The sequence below is a fragment of the Macaca mulatta genome, chromosome 4 (genome assembly GCF_049350105.2).
Source record: "Macaca mulatta isolate MMU2019108-1 chromosome 4, T2T-MMU8v2.0, whole genome shotgun sequence".
Taxonomy (NCBI): domain Eukaryota; kingdom Metazoa; phylum Chordata; class Mammalia; order Primates; family Cercopithecidae; genus Macaca; species Macaca mulatta.
The window spans coordinates 139,378,703-139,403,122 of record NC_133409.1 but is presented as its reverse complement, the minus strand read 5'-3'; the positions used below and the strand labels follow the sequence as shown (position 1 = coordinate 139,403,122).

The following is a 24,420-nucleotide window of genomic DNA, read 5'->3' as shown; positions in this document are numbered from 1 at the left end:
CCTCAAAACACTAAAAATAGAACTACCATATGATCCAGCAATCCCACTCCTAGGTATAGATCCAAAAGAAAGGAAATCAGTACATCAAAGAGATATCTGCACTTTCATGTTTGTTGCAGCACTGTTCCAAATAGCCAGAATTTGGAAGCAACATAAATGTCCATTGACAGATGAATGGATAAAGAAAATGTGGTACATATACACAATGGAGTACTTACTATTCAGCCATAAAAAGAACAGGATCCTGTCATTTGCAACAAATGGATGGAACTGGAGGTCTTTATGTTAAGTGAAATAAGCCAGGCACAGAAAGACAAACTTCAAATGTTCTCATTTATTTGTGGGAGTTAAAAATTAAAACAGTTGAACCCATGGAAATAGACAGTAGAAGGATGGTTACCATAGGCTGGGAAGGGTAGTGGGGGCTGGGGGCTGGGGCAAGTGGGGATGGTTAATGGATACAAAAAATTAGTTAGAGGCTGGGTGCAGTGGCTCACGCCTGTAATCCCAGCACTTTGGGAGGCCGAGGTGGGTAGATCACCTGATGTCAGGAGTTTGAGACCAGCCTGACCAACATAGTGAAACCCCATCTATACAAAATTAGCTGGGGGTGATGGCACATGCCTGTAATCCCAGATACTTGGGAGGCTGAGGCAGGAGAATCGCTTGAACCCAGGAGGCGGAGGTTGCAGTGAGCTGAGATGGTGCCATTGCACCCCAGCCTGGGTAATAAGAGTGAAACTCTGTCTCAAAAAAAAAAAAAAAATATATATATATATATATATATATATATATATATATATAAAAAACTATCTGGACAAGGTGGTGGGCGCCTGTAGTCCCAGCTACTCGGGAGGCTGAGGCAGGAGAATGGTGTAAACCCGAGAGGCAGAGCCTGCAGTGAGCTGAGATCCGGCCACTGCACTCCAGCCTGGGCGACAGAGTGAGACTCCGCCTCAAAAAAAAAAAAAAAAAAAAAAAAAATCCTCCTACTTCAGCCCCCTGAGTAGCTGGGACCACAGATATGCGCCACCATGCCTGGCTAATTTTTAAATTTTGTGTTGGAGACAGGGTCTCATGTTGCCCAGGCTGGTCTCTAACTCCTGGGCTCAAGTGATCCTCCTACCTCAGTCTCCCAAAGTGCTGGCATTACAGGGGTGAGCTACTGCCCATCCAGTACTTTTTATTAAGGCCCCTGGGGACGTATCCTAGTCTTTTTTTGTCTTTTTTTTTCCCCTTGAGACAGAGTCTTGCTCTGTCACCCATGCTGGAGTGCAGTGGCGCGATCTCAGCTCACTACAACATCTGCCTCCCATGTTCACATGATTCTGCTGCCACAGCCTCCTGAGTAGCCAGGATTACAGGCATGCACCACACCCAGCTAATTTTTCTATGTTTAGTAGAGACTGGGTTTCACCATGTTGGCCAGGCTGGTCTCGAACTCCTTACCTCAGTTGATCCTCCCACCTCAGCCTCCCAAAGTGCTGAGATTACAGGCATGAGCCACCACGCCTGGCCCCAATATCCCAGTCTTACAGCTGTTACTGAAGAAGTCAGTTGGTTCTTTAACATCAGTCACAGTTGAACCCAAGTCAAGTCTAGCCCACAGTTTCCAGAGATGCAATGTTATAGTCTGGGTTTCCATGTCAGGAAACACACTTCATGCCATAACCATACCAAAATTGAAGATTAAGAGAAACTAAAATCAGCCAGGCATGGTGGCTTATGCCTGTAATCCCAGCACTTTGGGAGGCAGAGGTAGGTGGATCACCTGAGGTCAGGAGTTGGAGACCAGCCTGGACAAAATGGTGAAACCCCGTCTCTACTGAAAATACAAAAATTATCTGGGCGTGGGCTGGGCACGGTGGCTTATGCCTGTAATCCCCGCACTTTAGGAGGCCAAGGTGGGCAGATCACGAAGTCAGGAGATCAAGACCATCCTGGCTAACACAGTGAAACCCTGTCTCTACTAAAAATAGAAAAAATTAGCCGGGTGTGTTGGCGGGTGCCTGTAGTCCCTCCCAGCTACTCAGGAGGCTGAGGCAGGAGAATGGCATGAACCCGGGAGGCGGAGCTTGCAGTGAGCCAAGATCGTACCACTGCACTCCAGTCTGGGTGACAGAGTGAGACTCTGTCTCTAAATAAATAAATAAATAAATAAATAAATAAATAAATAAATAAAAATTAGCTGGGCATGGTAGCACGCACCTGTAATCCCATTACTCCAGAGGCTGAGGCAGGAGAATTGCTTGAAACCAGGAGGGGGAGGTTGCAGTGAGCCAAGATCACGCCACCGCTCTCCAGCCTGGGCAACAGAGAGAGACTCTGTCTCAAAAAAAAAAAAAAAAAAAAAAGAGAGAGAAATTAAAATAAAATAAAATACAAATAAATAACAAACATAAACTAAACATGTACCCAGTCAAAAAGTAAAATTGGCTTATTCTTACTTGTAACCTCAACACTTTGGGAGGCCAAGGTGGGAGGATCCTTGAGCCTAAGAGTTCAAGACCAGCCTAGGCAACATGGTGACACCCCAACTCTCCAAAAAAAAGTAAAAAAACTAGCCGAGTGTGGTGGCTACTCAGGAGGGTAAGGTAGGATAATTACTTGAGCCTGGGAGGTTAAGGCTACAGTGAGCCATGATTGCACCACTGCACTGCAGCCTAGACAACAGAGTGAGACCCTGTCGTAATAAGCAACAACAACAAAAAAGCTAAACTGTCAATGCTCCTTGGGGGAAATTTGTGCATGAGCTGGATTTGCCAAGGTTTATTAAACTGCAACTTCTATGGAACGTTCTTGTTAATGTCCATAAGCATTCCTCTGCTCAAGGACGTTGAGTCATCCAACTTTCTAATCATCTTTCTTGGAAATTACCATATCTGATGAGATGTGCGTGAATGGCCCTCCCCGGAGAATTTCAATAACCAAAGCTGGGGAAAAGGCGGTTATTCCCCCCTCCTTCATTTCCCCTCCTCAAATATTACACCTAACTTTTATGTAAGTCTTTAGTACTTTTCGATTGGCCAGACGTTTCCCCTGGTCCCCATAGTGGTTGTTCCTTGGTCTCTCTTTAAACTTTTTCTTTTTCTTTTTTTTTTTTTTTGAGATAGAATCTTGCTTTGTCACTTAGGCTAGAGTGCAGTGGCGCAATCTAGGCTTACTGCATTCTCTGCCTCTTGGGTTCAAGTGATTCTCGGGCCTCAGCCTCCCGAGTAGCTGGGATAACAGGTGCACACCACCACACCCAGCTAATTTTTCTATTTTTAGAGACTGGGTTTCACCATGTTGGCCAGGCTGGTCTCGAACTCCTGACCTCAAGTGATCTGCCCACCCTAGCCTCCCAAAGTGTTGAGATTACAGGCGTGAGCCACCGCACCCAGACTCCTCATTTTTTTTTGAGACAAGTTCTCACTCTGTTGCCCAAGGTGGAGTGCAGTGGCACAATCACAGTTCACTGTAGCCTTGACCTCTAGGTTCAAGCAATCATCTTGCCTCAGCCTCCTGAGTAGCTGGGACCACAGGCATGTGCCACCATGCCTAGCTAATTTTTGTATTTTTTGTACAGAGAGAGTCTTGCTCTATCTTGAACCCAGGCTGGTCTTGAACTCCCAGGCTCAAGTGATCTTCCCACCAAGGCCTCCCAAAATGCTGAGATTACAGGCATGAACTACCAAGCCTGGCCCATGCCTCATTTTCAAAGAGACTAAGGACAATCACAGATTCTCAGAGGAAGTGACATTTGTCTCGTATGAAATTTTGGCAAGTGCATGCGGACCCAATCTGTGTGGGCACTGCTTGAGAAAAGGCCAGGAAATACGGCAAAAACTATTTGCACTGAAATTTTTTTTTTTTGAGATGGAGTTTTGCTCTGGCACTCATGCTGGAGTACAGTGGTACGATCTCGACTCTCTACACCCTCTGCCTCCCGCATTCAAGCAATTCTCTTGCCTCAGCCTCCCACGTAGCTGGGATTACAGGCGCCTGACACCATGCCCAGCTAATTTTTGTATTTTTAGTAGAAATAGGATTTCACCAAATTGGCCAGGCTGGTCTCGAACTCCTGACTTCAGGTGATCCACCCGCCTTGGCCTCCCAATGCAAATCCCAAGGCCATCCCAAAGTGCTGGGATTACAGGCGTCAGCCACAGAGCTGGCCTGCACTTAGTATCTTCTATTTCCTCCTCCAGATCTATTCTTCATTTTTCTCCACCCTGTTCTACATCCTGGGAGCTGACTCATATGGACTGCAGCAGCAGATTTCTTTGCCCTGAAATTTCCAGATGGGCTCCAATGGGAGGCACCAGTAAAAGAGAATGACATTGTTTAATTCCCATGGCTCTCTCCCTGCCAGGTCACCACGGATTGGCAGAATCCCTCCACTGAGGACTGAAACTCCTGTTGGGTAGCTGGGTAACTCTCTCTCTGCATTCTGGTAACATTTTTGTTTCTTCAGCCTTAAGGATGGTAACAGATAGTGTACCATCTCTAATTGCTTTTCCTATACTCTGCCCACAGCTTTGTAAATAGCTCCTGTATTAAGCTCTTCTCAAAGTATCCATTTTGAGCATACCATCTGTTTCCTGCCAGAGCCCTGATTGATACAGTGTGTTTGATTAATGGGTATTATTAGTTCAGACTAGCTGGTGCATGAAGTGTGTGTGATGAAACAGTAAAACATCATGTAAGAACAGTAGGCTGAAACAGATGGTGGAGGGGCTTGTCTTCCAGGCCAGGAAGCCTATCAGATAATAAGAATCTCAGAAGGTTTTAGATCAGGAGTGACATACTTTAAGAAAACTAATTTAGTAGCTGTATGCAGAATAGTTTAGCAATTGGAGATATGGAGATGAGTTAGGAGATGATTACCATTACTAGTAGAGGAAAGTAACATTTTTTAACCATCAAACTGGCAAAGACCCAAAAATTTCCTTTTTTTTTTTTTTTTTTCTGAGATGGAGTTTTGCTCTTGTCGCCCAGGCTGAAGTGCAGTGGCACGATCTCAGCACACTGTAACCTTGTAACCTCTGCCTCCCAGGCTCAAGAGATTCTCCTGCCTCAGTCTCCCCAGTAGCTGAGATTACAAGCATGTGCCACCATGCCCAGCTAATTTTTGTATTTTTAGTAGTGACGAGGTTTCCCCCTGTTGGCCAGGCTGGTCTCGAACTCCTGACCTCAGGTGAGCTGCCTGCCTCGGCCTCCCAAAGTGCTGGGATTACAGGAATGAGCCACCACGCCTGACACCACCTCCTTTTTTTTTTTGATACAGGGTCTTGCTCTGGAAATGCAGTGGCACAATAATGGCTCACTGCTACCTCCTCTTGCCAAGTTCAAAGAATTCTCATGCCTCAGCATCCCGAGTAGCTGGGATTACAAACACGCACCGCCACCCAGCACTTGGAAGACCAAGGGGGACAGATTGCTTGAGCTCAGGAGTTTGAGACCAGCCTGGGCAACATGGCAAAGCCCTCTCTACAAAAAACACACAAATTAGCTGGGGGTGATGGCGTGCACCTGTAGTCCCAGCTACTCGGGAGGTTGAGGCAGGAGAATCACTTGAACCAGGGAGGCTGAGGTTGCAGTGAGCTGAGATCACGCCATTGCACTCCAGCCTAGGCAACAAGAGTGAAACTTCGTCTCAAAAAAAAAAAAAGAGTGATGACTCTCCAAAGGAACTGAATGGCTAGGGACAAAGGAATTACCTATTTTGTTGTTGTTTTGAGACAGAATCTGGCTCTGTCACCCAGGCTGGAGTGCAGTGGCGTGATCTTGGCTCACTGCAACCTCTGCCTCCCAGGTTCAAGCAATTATCCTGAGTAGCTGGGACTACAGGTGTGAACTATCAAGCCCAGCTAATTTTTGTGTTTTTAGTAGAGATGGGGTTTCACCTGGCACCTGGTCTCCAACTCTTGACCTCAAATGATCCACCCACCTCAGCCTCCTAAAGTGCTGGGATTGCAGGGGTGAGTCCCTGGGCTCAGCCCTGGAATTTATTAAACATGTATTTATACCTGGGCACTGTTGGTTCCCGTCTATAATCCGAGTGCTTTGGGAGGCCGAAGCAGCAGAATCGCTTGAGGTCAGGAGTTCGAGACCAGCCTGGACAACATAAGGAGAGCCCATCTCTAAAAACACACACACACACACACACACACACACACAAAACAAACCCATGTATTCATCGAAGACCTACTTTATTATGCACCGCGATGTTTCAAATATCACAAACCATTACAAAGCAACATAATCACCCTCCTTCCCCCTTATTGCCTCAACTATTGTGATAAAAATAAATAAATAAAGCCTTGGCGTGGTGGCTCACGCCTGTTACGAATTTAATGGAAATCACAAGTAGGAGCCCATTACAATCTCAAGCCTTAAAATGCTGAAAACATACACAGTGTGACAATAAGTAAACTTCGAGACCCAATAAGGGGGAAAGTCCAACGTGGAAAGTATTTGGTAGGAGTGAAGAACAGAGTGACAACTGCTTAGTCCCACTGGATATTTCGCTCCTCTTCAGGAAGAATACTCCAGTTTGGGGAGGCCATATCCCGGGCCAACCAGTTAAAATCGTCAACATCGTTCCAGTTATTTTTGCTCCTATCTAAACCAGAGCTCTCGAAGTCCTTGTCGATCTCCGGGTAGCTCCAGGTGTAAGGGGCGAACTGGATCCCACTGCAGTCCTCCACGATGGCCCTGCTGGTCACCTGCAGAAAGACGCGAGTGTCTTTCGTACTGTGTATGCGGAGCTGTTGGCAGGCCACTGCCAGCACGCAGTCACTGCAGTCCTCCAGGAAAACAGAGGTGGACACCGGACCGCAGAGCAGCTTGCAGTTGTGGGTTCTGGTTAGCCGCAGGGTGTTGGGATTTCCATACAGTTTGACTGTGCAGTTGCTCAGTTCGGTCAAAAGGACGTCGCGCTGGTGCAACTCGCTGGCTCTCTTCTCCAAGACTTGGGACTCCAGGTTGGAGAATCCGCACACCCAGCTGGAGCCGAGGTCTCCTTCCGCCTTCTTGGGCAGCGGGGAGTCCCGTAAGCTTTCAACTGCCGGGGGGATGCCAGGAGCCGCGTCTACTTTGGTAGACGAAGCAGCATCCTTTCTCCGGGTCTTGAAAGCGAAACGCTTCTTGGGCTGCAGCTCCCGGCGCCGCTCGTCCAGGGCCGCCTGCAGCCGCGCCAGCGCCTGTTGTCCCTGCCGCAGGTCGTAAGCGGCTAGGAAAAAAACCGAGTCGTTGAGAAGTTTCTGTAGCCCCTGGAGCCGAGAGGCTGCCTCCTCCAGCCCCTCGACCGACTCCGCGCGCTCCAGAAGCTCTTCCACGGCCGCTCGCTCCCGAGCAAAGGTGGCGGCGAAAAAGTGGCTGTTCTCTTTCTCTGCCTCCTGGTTCTGCCGCTTTTGTTTCCGCCTTTCCACTTCCAGCTGCCGCTCTTGTTCGCGTCTCTGAAGCCGCTCAGGCACCAGGCTCAGGTCCCGCTGGGACTCCATGTCCCCAGTCCTGACAGCAGCAGCAGAGCAACTGACTGACTCCATGTTGACTTCAAGCTTCCTCTCTCGTCTTCCTTCCTCCGGGTGTGGTCTCTGTGAGGCCTCCCACCAACGCCTCCGGTGATTGGCCTAACACGATGATGTCAGACCCCCGGCCTTATTTTCTTCGCCTATTGGTTCTTCTGCGTCGGAGGGGGTGGAGAGAAGGGGCGGGGCCTACTGACTATGGGGGTGGGAAGACAAAGGTTCTTGTGGATGGGTGGGGTGGGAGGCAGGCGGGGGAATCTTTTTTTCCTCTTAAAGGGGCAGGACTTATATCCGGGATTGTGGGGTGAGTTGCAGCAGCGGCAGCTGCACATGTGGGTTTGTTTATAAGAACAAGGTTAGAAACTCGCAGGCCTCCCCCTCCCCCCAGCTCCTCCCTACTACCCCCTTACAGGCCGGAGATCCGCTACTAGGGGTGTGGATGGGAGGGATGAGTGCGTGTGATGGGTTGGGGGGACAGGTAGTGGTGAGAAAGATGGAGGGGGGGGAATATTGCACCGCCCGGCCCGCGCCGGAGGAAGCAGCAGCTGGAACAGCTGGCTAGGGAGCCGCTTGCATGCCTCCGGTTTTTTCTTTTCCCTTCCACCACCCCTTCCCCCAACCTATTTCTGCCGCCCCGTAGCCCTCATCCTTCTCGCCCCCCTCCCCCCATCCACTGCAGTTCGGCGCGGCCTGGGGGCTCCTGAACCCCCGGAGGCAGTTACAGGGGCGGGAGAAGGCGAGGGGCACTGCGATGGGAGAGACTGAGTTCCTCACTGCAACTGGGTTCGAGGGGCCCTGAGGGAGTCTAAAAAGGATTACTATTTTTTTGGCCAATTGCTGCAGTCGAAGGGGTGGGGGCGGGGGAAGGTGAGATCCACACCCCCTTCTTTCTTCCCTGCCCTCCCCGAGCTCCGTCCCGGCCACTCCCTCCGCAGCTGGGCGTCGCCGGCCGCGCTGGGGTGAGACCCTAGCCCCGGGCTCTGTGGCTGTCTGGGGCGGTCGGTCTTAGGAAAGCGGTGGGCGAAGCGGTACATTATTTCTAGGGGTGGTGGGAGGGATTTGTCACCGGAAGTGAATGGCCTAGCCTAAAGTCGGGACCAACCCGAGGTGTGGGTGGGCAGCCAAGACGGCGCAGTCACTGGCAAAAACCCGAGGCAGCGGGCAGGGCAAGAACCCGAGACGCAGCCGCTGCCCGGGCGCGGCAGCCTCGCAGGTTTCCTCAGCCCTGCGGAGCTCCCGGACCTCCTTAACCCTGCCCGCCTTTCCAACCCTGGGTTTCCTCCTTATATCCCCAGTTCCCAGCCTCCATCGTTTAAATTGGGGTATTTAACGGCCCAAGAAACTTGAAATTTCACCGATCTACCTGCATTTTGATGCAGAAAAAGATGGGAGGAAACGAGAGCCTTTGAATTAAATCTGAATTAAAACATCTCCCATTTTCACGCCCCACTCTCTTCCTTTCCTTCCCACTTAAAACAAAACACACATAAATTTCTTGGCCGAGCAGAGTATTTCTCCGCTGAGAGCACAGTTCATACCGTGTGGCAGATTCCGCGCGCAGGCGGGGCGCGGGGGCAGGGTTTGTGTGTCCGCGTGCCTGCGTGCATCCGATGGAAAAGGGGGTGTCGAAACACAATGGTGCTTACCCTTGTGCGTAGTCATCGTTTTCACTAGTCTTGTTTTACGGGCAGACTAGGTGAGGCTTCTGTTTTTTCTTTTTTTTTTTTTTTGAGACGGAGTTATGCTCTTGTTGCCGAGGCTGGAGTGCAGTGGCGCGATCTCGGCTCACCGCAATCCGCTTCCCGGGTTCAAGCGATTCTCCTGCCTCAGCCTCCTGAGTAGCTGGGATTACAGGCATGCGCCACCGGGCCCGGCTAGCTTTGTATTTTTAGTAGAGACGGGGTTTCTCCATGTTGATCAGGCTGGTCTTGAACTCCCGACCTCAGGTGATGCGCCCGCCTCGGCCTCCCATAGTGCTGGGATTACAGGCGTGAGCCATTGTGCCTGGCCTTCTTTTTTTTTTTTTTTTTTTTCAGAAAAGCAGGTTTATTTCATAAAACTGTGGGTCTGAAAGCTGGTGGATGAAATATAGCTAGTTGTCTTGTCCAAGTCCTGGAGAATTGCAATAGCTGCTTTATTTTATGAAATGTTGACTCAAGCAAAGAAGATTTAGAGAAGATTTATTTTTCTAGAAAAATACTTGAAGTTGGTTAGTTCGAACTTTTAAGAAAAGGAAACAGTTAAAAACAGAGCTTGACAGGTCACCCAGTTGACCCAGTGTGTTAGGGGCAGTTTCAAAGACTGATGTGAGGAGGAGTGGAAAGGGGTCAGTAGGTGATATGGTCATTGTGAAGCACTGGCTTGACAGTTCTTTACAGCCCCCTGCACAGCTGCAGGCTGTGTGGCATGTGGTCAAGAAATGGAGATAAAACTGTTTCTAAGCTCAAACACAGTAGGAAGGCTGCGAAATGGCTGGTATTGCCTGGCTGTATTTGCATCCTCTCTCTGCCATTTGAGGGCAGTGGATTCAGCATGCATCTTTGAAATAGATCCCAGCTTGTCAGAGGTAAGTGCCTGTTTTGATGGAAGGAGAGTGGGGAATGCATTACAGGGGAAATGTAGCAAAAGGCAAGCAGCTCTGAGTTCTGCATCCTACTTTCAATGATATCTCAAAGGGCTTGTGAATCAAGGTACTACTCTCTTGTAGACATCTTGAAAAATGAAAGAATTCTAACGTGTTATGGACTTTACTGTTTATTTAACAACAATTTAGATACTTTATGGTTCTATTTGTTAGATTTAGATCCCCCCTTTAATTTTTTGAAAATTTCCAACATACATAACATGGAGAGAGTATTAGAAGAGTGTTCCAAGGACCCATATACCTATCACCCAGCTTCAACAACTGCCAACTGATGTTAAGTAAATAAGCCAGGAACAGAAAGAAAAATATCACATGTTCTCACTTGTATATGGGAACTGAAAAAGTTGATCATATGGAGATGGAGTGTAGAATGATAGTTACCAGAGGCTGGGAAGTGGCGGGAGATGAAGTGAGATTGGTTAAAGGGCACAAAGGTACAAGTTAGATAGAGGGAATAAGTTCTCGTGTCAGGTAGCACAGTAGCCTAATTTGAGTTAACAATGATGTATATTTTAAAATAGCTAGAAGAAAGAATTTGAAATGTTCCCAACACAAAGAAGTGATAAATGTTTGAAGTAATAGATATCCCAATTATTCTAATTTGACCATTACATATTGTATGCATGTATCAAAATATCACATGTACCTCATAAATATGTACAATTATTGTATATCAATAAAAATAATAACTTTTTAAAAAACAGTTACCAACTGACAATCTTGTTTCCTGTAAAACCCTAGTCACTTCCCCACCTCTCACCCTGATTATTTTTTGGCAGATCCCAGATATTATATTATTTCATATTTTATTGTCTATAAATATTTCACTATATACCTTTAAAAGATTGGGAGTTCCTTTTTTTTTTTTTTTTGAGACAGAGTCTTGCTCTATCGCCCAGGCCAGAGTGCAGTGGCACAATCTCAGCTCACTGCAACCTCTGCCTCCCAGGTTCAAGCAATTCTCCCGCCTCAGGCAGCCACCACCACGCCTGGCTAATTTTTTTTTTAATACTTTTAGTAGAGATGGGGTTTCACTATGTTGGCCAGGCTGGTCTCAAACTCCTGACCTCATGATCTGCCCGCCTCTGCCTTCCAAGGTGCTGGGATTACAGGCGTGAGCCACCGTGCCTAGGCCCTTTTCTTATTTTTTAAATTGAAACAGGGTCTCACTTTGTCACCTGGGCCGAAGTGCAGTGGTGCAATTATGGCTCACTGTAGTCTTGACCTCCCAGGCTGAAGTGATCCTCCCACCTTAGCCTCCTGAGTAGCCGGGACTACAGGTGTGCACCACCACTCCCAGCTAATTTTTGTATTTTTTTTGTAAAGACAGGGTTTTGCCGTGTTGCCCAGGCTGCTCTTGAACTCCTGGGCTCAAGTGATCTGCCCACCTTGGTCCCTAGAAGTGCTGGGACTACAGGGGTGAGCCTCGACGCCTGGCCACTTCCCTTTTAAGACAGCCACATTGCCATTACCACACTCCAAAAAAGCATAGAAAATATTTTCTTAATATCAGATTGCAGTCTATATTCACATCTCTCTGATTATCCCATAATTTACTTTTTTTTTTTTTTTCCTTCTCAAGACAAAGTCTTGCTCTGTTACCCAGGCTGGAGTGCAATGGCGTGATCTCAGCTTACTGCAACCTCCGCCTCCTGGGTTCAAGCGATTCTCGTGCCTGTCTCCCGAGTAGCTGGGATTAAGGTGCCTGCCACCATGCCTGGCTAATTTTTTGTATTTTTAGTACAGCTGGGGTTTCACCATGTTGGCCAGGCTGGTCTTGAACTCCTGACCTTTTGGTCCACCCGCATCGGCCTCCCAAAGTGCTGGGATTACAGGCGTGAGCCACCGCGCCTGGCCTCCTTTTTTTTTTTTTTTTTTTAATTAAGTTCTGGGATACATGTGCAGAATGTGCAGGTTTGTTACATAGGTATACATGTGCCATGGTGGTTTGCTGTCATCTAGGTTTTAAGCCCCATATGCCTTAGGTATTTGTCCTAATGCTCTCCCTCCCCTTGCCCAATTTCCTTTTTTTTTTTTTTTGAGATGGAGTCTCGCTCGGTCGCCCAGGCTGGAGTGCAGTGGCCAGATCTCAGCTCACTGCAAGCTCCGCCTCCCAGGTTCATGCCATTCTCCTACCTCAGCCTCCGAGTAGCTGGGACTACAGGCGCCCGCCACCTCGCCTGGCTAGTTTTTTGTATTTTTTTTTTTTTTTTTTTTTTTTTTAGTAGAGACAGGGTTTCACCATGTTAGCCAGGATGGTCTCAAGCTCCTGACCTCGTGATCTGCCAGTCTCGGCCTCCCAGAGTGCTGGGATTACAGGCTTGAGCCACTGCAATGGGCCCAATTTCCTTTTTTTAAAGTTATTTTGTTTGAATAAGGATCCAAACAAGTTCCATACACTGCATTTAGTTATTGTGTCCCTTAAATCACTTTTTTTCTGAGTTAGACAGCTTTATTTGAAAGACATGGTCAGCCAAGTCCCCCATCCCCACCACACCCTAAGGTCCTGGCAGCATTAGCCTCAGGCGTGGGAGGACCCGTGTCCTGGGTAGAGAGCCTTAAATCACTTTCACTGTGTGGGTTCCTTTTTCTCTAAATTGTTTTGTTGAACCAGCTTGGTCATTTGTTCAGTAGAGTTTCCCACAGTCTGGATTTTGCTGGTTGCATCCCTGTACAGTATTTGTGAAATTTTAAATGTCTGTTGTATTTATTTGATCTTTTAATGTTACAAAGGGAATCTCATGAATGTAGTTATGTGCCTCAAGAAGTAAGTAGTGAAAGCATTTAAGCAAAGTAAAACAGTCTTTAGGTATGGTTAAACAATAAAGGAATAGGCCCTTTGGTGTTCTCTGGAGTTTATCAGAGACCCTGCTTTTGGTGGAAGATGCCAGCCACACCCAGGCAAATAAAAGGACCCTTTTTTTTTTCTTTTCTTTCTTTCTTTCTTTTCTTTTCTTTTCTTTTTTTTTTTTTTTTTTTTTTTTTTGAGACGGAGTTTTGCCCTTGTTGCCCAGGTTGGAGTGCAGTGGCAGGATCTTGGCTCACCACAACCCCGCCTCCCAAGTTCAAGTGATTCTCCTACCTCAGCCTCCCGAGTAGCTGGGACTACAGGCGCTTGCTACCATGCCTGGCTAACTTTTTGTATTTTTAGTAGAGACTGGTTTCACCATGTTGGCCAGGCTGGTCTCCAACTCCTGACCTCAGGGGATCCACCCACCTCAGCCTCCCAAGGTACTGGGATTACAGGCATGAGCCACCATGCCTGGCCTAATTTTTAAATTTTTTTGTAGAGACAGGGTCTTGCTGTGTTGCCCAGTCTGGTCTTGAACTCTTAGCTTCAAGGGATCCTCCTGCTTTAGCCTCCCAAAGTGCTGGGATTACAGGCATGAGCTACTACACTTGGCCAGTCGTTGCTATAAAAGAAAGAGGTACAAGGAGCCCACTAGTTGTGGGGGTTGGCCTTGTTGGGATGGTCATGGAAAGCTTTGGAGGGGGTTAAACTGACCAGGAAAGCATGAGTAGGAATTAACAAGAGAGAAGACATAAAGCACATAAGGATCCTGAAAAAGCTAGAGGAAATGGCATCTAAAACACAGATTCATGGAGTAGCTATAGATAGGAGGAGGGACACCCTCTCTCTTGCACTGTTGTTTGAACTTTTTTGGTTTTTTTGAGACGGGGTCTCACTCTGTCACCAAGGTTGGAGTGCAGTGCCGTGACCTTGGCTCAGTGCAACCCCTGCCTCCCGGGTTCAAGTGATGCTCCTTCCTCAGCCTCCTGAGTAGCTGGGATTACAGGTGTGCGCCACCACACCCAGCTAATTTTTGTATTTTTAGTAGAGATGGAGTTTCACCATGTTGGCCAGGCTGGTCTTGAACTCCTGACCTTAGGTGATCTGCCCGCCTCAGCTTCCCAAAGTGCTGGGATGACAGGCATGAGCCACTACACCTGGCCCTGCTTGAATTTTTTGGGTTTTTTTTGTTTTTGTTTTTTTTTGAGACAGAGTCTTGCTCTGTCACCCAGGCTGGAGTGCAGTGGCACAATCTGGGCTCACTGCAATCTCTGCCTCCCGAGTTCACGCCATTCTCCTGCCTTAGCCTCCTGAGTAACTGGGACTACAGGTGCCCGCCACCACGCCTGGCTAATTTTTTTTAATTTTTAATAGAGATGGGGTTTCACTGTGTTAGCCAGGATAGTCTGGGCCTCCTGACCTTGTGATCCACCCGTCTCGGCCTCCCAAAATGCTGGGATTACAGGCATGAGCCACCGCGCCCGGCCATACACAAACTTTTTGACATCAACTCTTAGTAACAGATGTGTCAAAATTGAAACAGACGTTTTAAGAAACAATAAATACTCTTACTATGTGCAGTGGACCCTATTTTCTATTCTATTTATTGCATTTAAAATGTGCTGATCAAGGCTGGGCATGGCATCTCATGCCTATAATCCCAGCACTTTGGAAGGCTGGGGCAGGAGCATTGCTTGAGGCTAAGAGTTTGAGACCAGCCTGGGCAACATAGTGAGACCCTGTCTCTACAGAAAATGTTTTTTTTTTGGTTTTTTTTTTGTTTTTTTTAGACGGAGTCTCGCTCTGTCACCCAGGCTAGAGTGCAGTGGCTGGATCTCAGCTTACTGCAAGCTCCGCCTCCCGGGTTTACGCCATTCTCCTGCCTCAGCCTCCCAAGTAGCTCGGACTACTGGCGCCCGCCACCTCGCCTGGCTAGTGTTTTGTATTTTTTAGTAGAGATGGGGTTAGCCAGGATGGTCTCGATCTCCTGAGCTCGTGATCCGCCCGTCTCGGCCTCCCAAAGTGCTGGGATTACAGGCTTGAGCCACCGCACCCGGCCAGAAAATGTTTTAAAAAATTGTCTGGGCATGGTGGCATGCACCTATAGTTGCAGCTACTCAGGAGGCTGAGGTAAGAAACTCACTTGAGCCCAGGAGTTGAGGCTGCAGTGAGCCATGATCATGCCACTGCACTTCAGCCTGGGCAACAGAACGAGGCCCTGTCTCTAAACAAAAGCAAAACCACAGCTGAGCAAGACCTCCCTAAGTTAAACTGCAATTTTAAAATGCCGCAACAGCATTTCTTTATAGAAAGGGAAAAGGGGAGTACAGCTGCAGGAAAATGTGTGGTAGTTGGTAGATGACTCTGATGGTTTCTGCGTTCTCAGACAGTGAGGTCTCATGCTGAGTATGAGGAGAAAAGGGTGGAGGTAGGGGGTCTGAAAAGTGTGCAGAAAGTTTGAGAGCCCTGGGGGAAGAGGGAGAGTATGTTGCCCAGAGAAATGGGGCTGGGTATGGTGTGGATGTTGAGCAATACTTGGAGAATGAAGTTGGGAATGAATGAGAGCTTCCCAGGTGGGGCAATCTGAGCAGGAGACAAGCTCGAGAGAAGACAATGGGATTTAGGGCAGGTCAGAGGAGAAAAGCTGATGTGAAGAGCCTCCTCAGCAGGTGGGGTATCCCTGGAAGGTGGTGTCTCTGAAGCGTCTGGTCTTGACTCCTGCAGCCCCTCATGCATTTCCTATAAAACTCTTCAGGAATGAACACCATTCTCCCCAAGACCCTCACTGCCTGTCAGCAGATGACCTTACGTACTCTTCACAGAAAAGAGGTGGCCAGATAGTACCTCCACATGCCCTCCCCTCTCACTTTTAACTTATCTGTGAAGACACACCTCTTTGTCTCTCTCCTTCTCACTCAGGGGAAAGCTCCCACCAGGGTTCTCTGCCCTCTCCCTTCCATTGCCTGGGACCTTGAGCCACCACTCACTTCTTCCTTTTTTTTTTTTTTTTTTTGAGATGGAGTCTTGCTCTGTCACCTAGGCTGGAGTGCAATGGCACGATCTCAGCTCACTGCAACCTCTGCCTCCTGGGTTCAAGCGATTCTCCTGCCTCAGCCTCCCAAGTAGCTGGGATTACAGGCGCACGCCGCGACACTTGGCTAATTTTTTTTTTTTTTGTATTTTAGTAGAGATGGGGTTTCACTGTGTTGCCCAGGCTGATCTCAAACTCCTGAGCTCAGGCAATCCACCCGTCTCGGCCTCCCAAAGTGTTAGGATTACAAGCCTGAGACACCGCACCCGGCCCAGTCACCTCTTTCTTCAAGATTTTTAATCTCTCTCTTCTTTGGCATCTCCTCTCAGCAAGCAAGTTTCCTCAACTTAAAACAATTTACCTTTTGTCTTATCATCCACCCAAGTGATGCTCTAACTTTCTTCCCCTAACAATAGACTTTTAAAACAATAGTCTACATTTGCTGTGTCCAGTTTCTCAATCTCATTCCCTCCTTAGCCACTTCTGCCCCGCCATTGTATTTGAAACGGAAATTGCCCTATTCCCATTGCTTCCTAATTTTCAAATGCATTGCTCTTTGTAGCCCTAAGTATTTGATTACCCCTTCTTCTCACAGCAGGAGTTTATCTCCCTGGTTCTTTCTTCATTCCTGATAAACTTCTCTCTGTCCATCCCTTAAATGTAAATGAGGCCAGAATTCTATTTCTTTTCTTGTTCCTCTCACCTCCTTTGGCAAGCTTACCTTCTCCCAGGGTGCCAAGTCCTGTTCATGTGCTGATTGACTCTCAAATCCCCAGCTTCTCCCTCTGCCTCTCTCTTGGGCCCAGACCTGATCTTCCAACTGCTTTCTAGATGTTTCCATGTAACTGTCCACTATCCCAAACACCTCATGTTTAAGATGGCCCAAAATGAAGTTCTTACTGCCCCAGTGATCTTTTTTTTTCTATACATTAAGTCTCATTTACCAATTGTTGGGTAACAAATCACCCCAAAACTTAACTGCTTACTGGCTTAACACAGCAATAATTTCTCACAATTCTGTGGGTTCAGCTGGGACTGGAGCCTCCAAAATGGCTTCACTCACACATTGGGGGCCTTGGTGCTGGTTGTGGGCTGGGGCACCTGGCTTTTTCTCCCCATGTGCATGTGCTTGCGCTCTCGGCGCACTCTCTCTCTCTCCCCCTCCCTCCCACTCTCTCCCTCTCTCCCTCTCTCTTTGAGCTCTTGTTATTTAGTTTTTTGTTTTTTTGGGTTTTTTTTGAGACGGAGTCTCGCTCTGTCACCCAGGCTGGAGTGCAGTGGCGTGATCTCGGCTCACTGCAAGCTCCGCCTCCCGGGTTCACGCCATTCTTCTGCCTCCGTCTCCCGAGTAGCTGGGACTACAGGTGCCCACCACCATTCCCAGTTAATTTTTTGTATTTTTAGTAGGGACGGGATTTCACCGTGTTAGCCAGGATGGTCTCAATCTCCTGACCTTGTGATCCACTCGCCGTGGCCTCCCAAAGTGATGGGTTTACAGGCGTGAGCCACCGTGCCCGGCCTCAAGCTTCTTTTCACAGTGGGTGGTTTCCAAGGGGGCAAAAACAGTTGCCACCAGGCCTCCTATGGCTTTGGCTGGAATTGGTACAGTGACACTTACATTGCATTCATATAGTCAGAGTATATCACAAAGCCAGCCCAGATTCAAGGGAAGGAAAAACGGACTGTTCTTTTTAATGGATCGAGCAAGAGTCACTTAGAGGGATAGAAAGAACTGTTGGCAGCCATCTTTGTGCAGAGAATCTACCATGCTCTATATAGTTTTTTTAACTCTTTTTTTTCAGATGGAGTCTCACTGTCACCCAGGCTGGAGTGCAGTGGTACGATCTCGGCTCACTGCAAACTCCACCTCCCGGGTTCACCCCATTCTCCTGCCTCAGCCTCCTGAGTAGCTGGGACTATAGGCGCCCGCCACAATGCCTGGCTAATTTTTTTTGTATTTTTAGTAGAGATGGGTTTTCACTGTTAGCCAGGATGGTCTCTATCTCCTGACCTTGTGATCCACCCGCCTCGGCCTCCCAAAGTGCTGGGATTACAGGTTCTGGCCACCATGCCCGGCTAAGTTTTATATTTTTAGTGGAGATGGGGTTTTGCCATGTTGACCAGACAGGTCTCGAACTCCTGGCCTCAAGTGATCTGCCCGCCTCAGCCTCCCAAAGTGCTGGGATTACAGGCATGAGCCACCGTGCCCAGCCTGTTAACTCTAATGTGCCATTTGCTATATGCCAGGAAATGGCTATTTACGTGCTACCTCATTGAATCTTCACAACATCCCTGTGATGTAGATACTATTATTATTCTCATTTAACAGATGAAGACCTGAAGTGAGGCCGACTTCTCCAGGCCTGAGAGCTAGCTAAGTTGTAGAGCTAAGATTTGTACTTGATCTTAGCCAAAAGGCCAAGAAGCAACTAGAGCTAAGATTTGAATGGAGGCAGTCTGGCTCCTGAGTTCAAGCTTCTGACACTGCCTGTGTAATCATGAGACCGCATCTGATCATGCTCATGACACCACATCCATAGTCTTCCAAATGGGGGATCAGAGTCAACCACAGCACCACCTCCTCTCTCACTGGTCTACCCAGTTGACAAATACTGTTAATGCTCTCTGATCTCTGTCTCTCTGGTCTGGCTCCCTCTCTTCAGGTTTGACTCCTTTCTCATCTTCTCCTCCCGGGGCTGTTGTTATAGTTTCCCATCTGGTCTCGTTACCCTTGGGCTTCCCTGAATTCTCCAGTTCTCTATACGGCAGCCAGTTATTGCCCTAAAATGCAAGCCGATTGCATCACTTAAAACCTCTGCTGGCTCTCTATTGTCTCATACTGTTCAGACTCCTTAGTGTGAATGCTGGGCCTCTTCCATCTGGTCCATGGTGTACCTCACCAGCCTCATGTCCCACCAGCGCCCTACTCCAGCCACACCAAGGTCGGCTGTCACCCAGCACACCGTGTCTGTTCACTTCCATGTATTCGTGCTGCACTTTTTAAGGCACTTTGCCAGATGGTGCAGGTATATTGGTGAACACACAGACGGGACTCCCTCAGACCTCAGAAGCTAAGAGATACAGATAATTACAATGTGGTGTGATTTACACTAGAATGGAAATCTTGAGTGCTGAAATTATGCAGAGTAACCTATCTCAGACAAGGAGAATCAGGAGTATCTTTTGGGAAATCTAAGCTGGGTCCTCATGACTGAGTGCGGTCCAAAAAAAAAAGAATTGAGTGGCGTCTATCCAGGTGAAGGGTGAAAGCAGAATCACGTGTGCATTCTTTCTTTCTGCAGATATTTATGGAGTACTCACTATGTTCTAGGCACTTTTCTAGGTGTTGGGACTACAGCAGTGAACAAGAGAGACCAAAAAGTCTCTGCCTTTATGGCCCAGAAACTAGGAGAGCTCCAGTGCTTCTAGGAACAGACAGGTCATGTGCAACAAACCTGGACATGAGACAGAGACATGTCAGGCTAAAGTAATGTTCTCAACCCTGGCTGCAAATTGGTATCTCATGGAGGCTTTACAGCATCCTAATGCCCTTTGAGTAAATCTGAATCTCTCGGAGTGGGGCCTTGGTATCAGTATTTCTTGTTTTTGTTTTTTTTTTTTTTGAGACGGAGTCTCGCTCTGTCGCCCAGGCTGGAGTGCAGTGGCCAGATCTCCACTCACTGCAAGCTCCGCCTCCCGGGTTCGCGCAATTCTCCTGCCTCAGCCTCCCGAGCAGCTGGGACTACAGGCGCCCGCCACCTCGCCCAGCTTATTTTTTTGTATTTTTAGTAGAGACGGGGTTTCACCGTGTTAGCCAGGATGGTCTCGATCTCCTGAGCTCATGATCCGCCGTCTCGGCCTCCCAAAGTGCTGGGATTACTGGCTTGACCACGCCCGGCCGGTATCAGTATTTCTTAAAGCTCCCCGGGTGGTTCTTATGGGCAACCAGGGTTATAAGCCACTGTGTCAGGAACTGAAGCACATCAAAGCTGGAAGTGGAGATCAGAGATGAGGTTAGAGAGGTGAGCAGGGGCCACCCCACCAAGGGCTTTGTAAATCCTGTTAGGAAGTTTCAGCTTAATCTTGAAGGCACTGGAGCTGCCAAAGGGCTTAAGCAGGATGATGAGAGCATCACATTGTTTTTCCTTTTCTTCCCCTTTAACAAAGGATCAGTCTGGATGCTCTGTGTGAAGTGGATTTACATGGAACAAAAATAAATAGATGTTAGTTTGGAGGCCGTTGCAGGAGCCAGAGAGAAATGGCATTGGGCTGCGGTGATGGGAGTAAGGATAGAGGAAAGAAGGGGGAGTGTCTGAGAGATTTGGAAGGAGACTAGACAGACTCCAGTGATTAACTGGAAGCAAGAGTTGTAGAAGGTTCCAGTTTGTGGAGCTGGGTCTGTGGTGATCTTGGTGCCTGACAGAGTGAACCTGGAGAAGAAGGTTTGGAGAGGGCTGGTAGGTCCCTTTACACATGCTGCTTGCTCCCTGGTTCCTCTGTGATCCTATGCCTCATCTTCTCTGCATAACAAGGCACTTGCCTCCTACAAGATCTGTTTTATAAATTCCTCCTCTTCTGAGAAACCTATCTAGGTTTTGCCCTCTGTTGATTCTGGTTAGATGACTATCAGTGTGTGAAGTCAGTATCTGTTTACAGGTATATCTTCTGCAGCTTGAGCTTCTCCAAGCAGGGATGTTTTATTCCATGCATGTCCCTCACACAGCACGTGGGACACAGGAGGGACACAGTAAGTGCTTGTTAAAGAGATGATTTATGGCCAGGTGTGGTGGCTCACCCCTGTAATCCCAGCACTTTGGGAGGCCGGGGCGGGTGGATCACCTGAGGTCAGGAGTTAGAGACCAGCCTGGCTAACATGGTGAAACCCTGTCTGTACTAAAAATGCAAAAATTAGCCAGGCATGATGCTGCACACCTGTAATCCCAGCTACTCAGGAGGCTGAGGCAAGACAATCGCTTGAACCCGGGGGGCAGAGGTTGTGGTGAGCCGAGATTGTGCCATTACACTCCAGCCTGGACAACAGGAATGAAACTCTGTCCTGAAAAAAAAAAAAAAATAGATGATTTATGGATGAAGAGCTCAACCTTCTCCTAGGACTGTGATTAGAAGTGGGTCGGGGGGCTGGGCACAGTGGCTCATGCCTGTAATCCCAGCAATTTGGGAGGCCGAGGTGGGTGGATCATCTGAGGTTGGGAGTTCGAGACCAGCGTAAAAATACAAAATCAAGGCTAGGCACGGTAGCTCAAGCCTGTAATCCCAGCAGTTTGGGAGGCCAAGGTGGGCGGATCATGACATCAGGAGATCAAGACCATTCTGGCCAACATGGTGAAACCCTGTCTCTACTAAAAATACAAAAATTAGCTGGGCGTGGTGGTACACGCCTGTAGTCCCAGCTACCCAGGAGGCTGAGGGAGGAGAATCGCTTGAACCCAGGAAGTAGAAGTTACAGTGAGCTGAGATTGTGCCACTGCACTCCAGCCTGCTGACAGAGTGAGACTCCATCTCAAAAATAAAATAAAATAAAATACAAAATTAGCCGGGCGTGGTGGTACATGCCTGTAATCCCAGCTACTTGGGAGGCTGAGGCCGGAGAATCACTTGAACCTGGGAGGTGGAGTTTGCAGTTAGCTGAGATTGCGCTATTTGCACTCCAGCCTGGGCAACAAGAGCAAAACTCCATCTCAAAAAAAAAAAAAAAAAAATTGGGAGGCCGAGGTGGGCAGATCACCTGAGGTCAGGAGTTCTAGACCAGCCTGACCAACATGGCGAAACCCCATCTCTACTTAAAAAAAAAAAAAAAGTGGGTCAGGGGACCTGTTCTCATTTCTAGGGTAAGGGACAGAAAGAGTCCAGGGGCAGGGGATATTTGCTGAGCTGATCAGGAAAGAGTCCTAAAGAGGTAGGTGCCTTAGCTGTTGACTCTAAGATAAAATAATGGCCGGGTGCAGTGGCTCACGCCTGTAATCCCAGCACTTTGGGAGGCCGAGGCGGGTGGATCACGAGGTCAGGAGATCGAGACCATCCTGGCTAACATGGTGAAACCCCGTCTCTACCAAAAATAGAAAAAATTAGCCGGACGTGGTGGCAGGCACCTGTTGTCCCAGCTACTCAGGAGGCTGAGGCAGGAGAATGGTGTGAACCCGGGAGGCAGAGCTTGCAGTGAGCCGAGATAGCGCCACTGCACTCCAGCCTGGACAACAGAGCAGACTCCATCTCAAAAAAAAAGATAGAGTAATATATTGTCAGCTATATAAATTGACTTTTGAATGTGGTTTCAACATTATTATTATTATTATTATTAGAGGCAAAGGTCTTGCTATGTTGCCCAGGCTGGTCTCGAACTCCTGGGCTTAAGCGACCTGCTCATCTCAGCCTCCCGAAAAGCTGGGATTACAGGCATGAGCCACTGTGTCTGACTAATTTTAAATTACTTTCTTGTCAAAAGGTACGTAAGACCAGGCTCGGGGCTCCCATCTGTAATCACAGCGATTTGGGAGGTAGAGGCAGGTGGATCACTTGACGCCAGGAGTTGGAGACCAGCTTGGCCAACATAGTGAAACCCAATCTCTACCAAAAGTACAAAAATTAGCTGGGTGTGGTGGCCGGTGCCTGTAATCCCAGCTACTTGGAAGGCTGAGGCACGAGAATTGCTTGAACCTGGGAGGTGGAGGTTGCAGTGAGCAGAGATCATGCCACTGCATTTCAGCCTGGGTGATAGAGCGAGACTCTGTCTCAAATTTTTAAAAAAGGCACTTAAATCTCTTAAAACTTTTCTGCACCTGTTCTCTCATGTCTTTTCTTATCAGTGAGATGCAGTGGTGCTAATAAGTGAACAGATCTGAGTTTAAATTCTGATTAGTTGATAGGGCGCGGTGGCTCAGGCCTGTAATCCCAGTACTTTGGGAGGCTGAGGCTGGCGGATCACCTGAGGCCAGGGATTCGAGACCAGCCTGGCCAACATGGTGAAACCCCATCTCTACTAAAAATAGAAAAATTATCTGGGCGTGGTGGCACGCACCTGTAAGCCCAGCTACTTGGGAGTTGGAGGCGAGAGGATCACTTGAACTTGGGAGGCGGAGGTTGCAGTGAGCTGAGGTCGTACCACTGCACTCCAGCCTAGGCAACAGAGCTGGAGTGCAATAAATAAATAAATAAATTCTAATTAGTTGTGCAATACTAGCTGTGTGACATTGGACATGATATTTAACCTCTCTGAGCTTAGTTTCTTTCAACTACAAAGTGCAGATAAAGAAATACATACTTCTTTCATCTGTTGCATGATATAATTTTTAAAAAGAAAGAAATATTTACTTCTTGGCTGGGTACAGTGGCTCATACTTGTAGTCCCAGAACTTTGGGAGGCTGAGGCAGGGGGATCACTTGAGCCCAAGAGTTCAAGACCAGCCTGGACAACATGGTGAGACCCTGTCATCTCTATAAAAAAATACCAAACAAATAGTGAGACATGGTGGCACAGACCTGTAGTCCTAGCTACACAGGAGGCTAAGATGGATTACTTGAGCCCAGGAGGTTGAGGCTTCAGCGAGTCATGATGGCACCACTGCACTCCATCCTGGGTGACCTTGTCTCAAAAAAAAAAAAAAAAAGAAAATAAAAGAAGAAAGAAATACATACTTATTTCAGGATTATTGTAGTGTTAAATAAAGTGCTTACGGTATGAAAAAGTACCAAGTATTGGGCCATGCCTACAGTAGCTCCTCAAAAATGCCAGGTCCTTCTGCCTTGCGGTCACCACAACCTTTTATACTTTTGTTCTTTTGCAGTTCTCAGTCCTCAAGGTCAGTGGTGGAGCCAAATTTGCTTTGTACTCTGACTTTCTTGGAAAGGGGCCCTTTATTGATTCCCTTATGAATGGGTCTCTGGCCTTTCTGCAATGCTGAGGAATAGTTGGGCAGAATTTACATGTAAATAATGCTGGGAAGAAAAACAAAACAAAAAAAACAGCCCCAAAGAATCCTAGAAAGACAGAGCTGGGCAAACCCTGAGGGTCTTTAATGCCAGGTCAAAATTTAACTGGCTTGCAATGAAAGGAAAAGATAAAGATACATTGTAATTTTTGAATGAGTTTTAAAAACTTTTTTTAAAAGTATTTCTTTTATGAAAGCTTTGCTATCTGTGAAATATTCAGTTTTGGGAACCACTAATCTAATCTTATCTCACTTTACAGATAAGGGCATGTAAAACACTTGTGTGTTATGTAATATTAGTGGCATATGAGGTGTCTTCACAAAGGCTAAGTATTTAACTGTAAGTTCCTGGAGGGATGTGGTTGTGTCTCCCATTTTTTACACCCCATAATCGCAGTTTATGGCATCATGCATGGCATGTGAGGCACTCAATAATTATCTAGATGGGCGTGGTAGACACACCTATGATCCCAGCACTTTGGGAGGCCAAGACG

At 47.7% G+C, this 24,420-nt stretch overlaps 2 protein-coding genes across 2 annotated transcripts in view; both read right to left on the bottom strand.

Moving 5' to 3' along the window:
• PRPH2 (peripherin 2) overlaps positions 1-9,294 on the bottom strand; it is a 50,320-nt gene extending 41,026 nt beyond the window's left edge. The window contains exon 1 of the transcript XR_013416390.1: positions 9,161-9,294. The gene's annotated coding sequence lies outside the window, so the exon portion shown is untranslated. The remainder of the gene's footprint in view (positions 1-9,160) is intronic.
• TBCC (tubulin folding cofactor C) lies at positions 6,178-7,559 on the bottom strand. The gene has a single exon (XM_015136361.3). The coding sequence runs from the start codon at positions 7,530-7,532 to the stop codon at positions 6,492-6,494; it is 1,041 nt and encodes a 346-aa protein (XP_014991847.3). The 5' UTR covers positions 7,533-7,559; the 3' UTR covers positions 6,178-6,491.
• Positions 9,295-24,420: the final 15,126 nt, after the last annotated feature.